This window comes from Salvelinus sp. IW2-2015, unplaced genomic scaffold (genome assembly GCF_002910315.2).
Source record: "Salvelinus sp. IW2-2015 unplaced genomic scaffold, ASM291031v2 Un_scaffold3029, whole genome shotgun sequence".
Lineage (NCBI taxonomy): Eukaryota > Metazoa > Chordata > Actinopteri > Salmoniformes > Salmonidae > Salvelinus > Salvelinus sp. IW2-2015.
This window is the reverse complement of record NW_019944321.1, coordinates 104,145-106,151: the sequence shown is the minus strand read 5'-3', so window position 1 is coordinate 106,151 and position 2,007 is coordinate 104,145. Positions and strand designations below refer to the sequence as shown.

Genomic DNA, 2,007 nt, shown 5'->3' with positions numbered 1-2,007 from the left:
CCTGATTCTAATAATTAGCTGGTTGATGAGCTGAATCAGGTAAGTTTAAACTGGGGACAGAGTGAAAACCTACAGCGGGATAGTTCTCCAGGAATTGGGTTGGAGATCCCTGGTCTAGATAGATGTAAACCTACAGCGGGATAGTTCTCCAGGAATAGGGTTGGAGAACCCTGGACTAGATAGATGTAAACCTACAGGAGGGTAGCTCTCCAGGAATAGGGTTGGAGAACCCTGGACTAGATAGATGTAAACCTACAGGAGGGTAGCTCTCCAGGATTAGGGTTGGAGAGCCCTGGTCTAGATAGATGTAAACCTACAGGAGGGTAGCTCTCCAGGAACGGGGTTGGAGAGCCCTGTACAGGAGGGTAGCTCTCCAGGAACAGTGTTCAAGAGCCCTGCTCTAACATTATATGGCTCTGGTTCTATGTAATGATTACAGATTGCTGTTTGAATTCCTGTAATTTCCTTTAATGTAAAATGGCCTCTATTACAGCAGGCATTGAGACTAAGTAAGTCACCTGGTTTGTAGAGAGGCCACTATGTGAGGCCTGACAGGTGTGTATTGCTGTAATCATCGTCAGCCTTCCTCCCAGGTCAACTTGGCGGATGTAGTGAGTCCCATAGGTGTCTATGAGCCGGCGATACTGGGCCTTAGAAGTCTTAGAGTATGAGTCCAGACGATCAATGTCCTTACGGAACTCATCGCTGAGAGTTGGAGTGTTTGGCGTGCGATAACTGGAACACAGGAATTAGCATATCAGATGTGAATTAAAATACGACACAGAGACGACCTTGATCTACAATTGGTTGACCCTTTCTCAGCCTATAGCATACAGAAGCAATGGTCCTTTCAAAATTTTGGTGGGTGTTGCGGTAATGGCAGGTCACATACAAAAAACACACTACGGCTTGAATGTGTTATAAATCAGAACTCAAAAGATCAGATTCCATGTGTTAATTTGTTTAGCTGTTTACACATTGGGGAAAAGATCAGATATGTATCAGATGTGCCAAAACATCAGAACTGGGTTGACTGTGTGAACAAAGCCTTTATGAAATGAAAACCCTCACATGGGAAAATCCCCAAGTTTTGAACGTGGAATTTTATTTCATGAACATTTTACATGAACAATGATTTAAATGTGACAACAGCTAGTGAACAGGTAAACCATTTTGTATAACTTGTTGTTTATTGGTGTCATAAAGGTGTGTACAATATATTAATCCTAAAAGCACCAGGTAGTTGTCAAAATAAAGGAAACACTAACATAAGGTGTCTTGATAGGGCATTGGGCCACCACGACCTATTGACCTCTACAGCACCAACATAAGGTGTCTTGATAGGGCATTGGGCCACCACGACCTATTGACCTCTACAGCACCAACATAATGTGTCTTGAGGGCATTGGGCCACCACGACCTATTGACCTCTACAGCACCACATAAGGTGTCTTGATAGGGCATTGGGCCACCACGACGTATTGACCTCTACAGCACCAACATAAGGTTTCTTGATAGGGCATTGGGCCACCACGACCTATTGATCTCTAAAGCACCAACATAAGGTGTCTTGATAGGGCATTGGGCCACCACGACCTATTGACCTCTACAGCACCAACATAAGGTGTCTTGATAGGGCATTGGGCCACCACGACCTATTGACCCCATGACCTATTGTTGGCTTGATCACCAACAACGACGAGACAGCCTGCAGGAGAAGGTGAGGGCACTCGGGAGTGTGGTGTCAGGAAAACAACAAAACAAAGGAGATGATCATAGACTTCAGGAAACAGCAAGAGGAGCACCCCCCTATCCACATCGAAGGGACAGCAGTGGAGAAGGTGGAAAGTTTTAAGTTCCTGGGTGTACACATCACGGACAAACTGAAATAGTCCACCCACACAGACAGCGTGGTGAAGAAGGCCACAACAGCGCTCTTCAACCTCAGGAGGCTGAAGAAATTTGGCTTGTCACACAAAGCCCTGACAAACTTTTACCGATGTAACA

General features: G+C 45.2%; 1 protein-coding gene across 1 annotated transcript in view; it reads right to left on the bottom strand.

Moving 5' to 3' along the window:
* Positions 1–2,007, bottom strand: part of LOC112075204 (perforin-1-like) — a gene marked incomplete at its 3' end in the record, with an annotated part of 20,705 nt that overhangs the window by 6,536 nt on the left and 12,162 nt on the right. Inside the window, exon 3 of the mRNA XM_070440807.1 lies at positions 519–735. Within this exon, the coding sequence (XP_070296908.1) occupies positions 519–735 (217 nt within the window). The remainder of the gene's footprint in view (positions 1–518; positions 736–2,007) is intronic.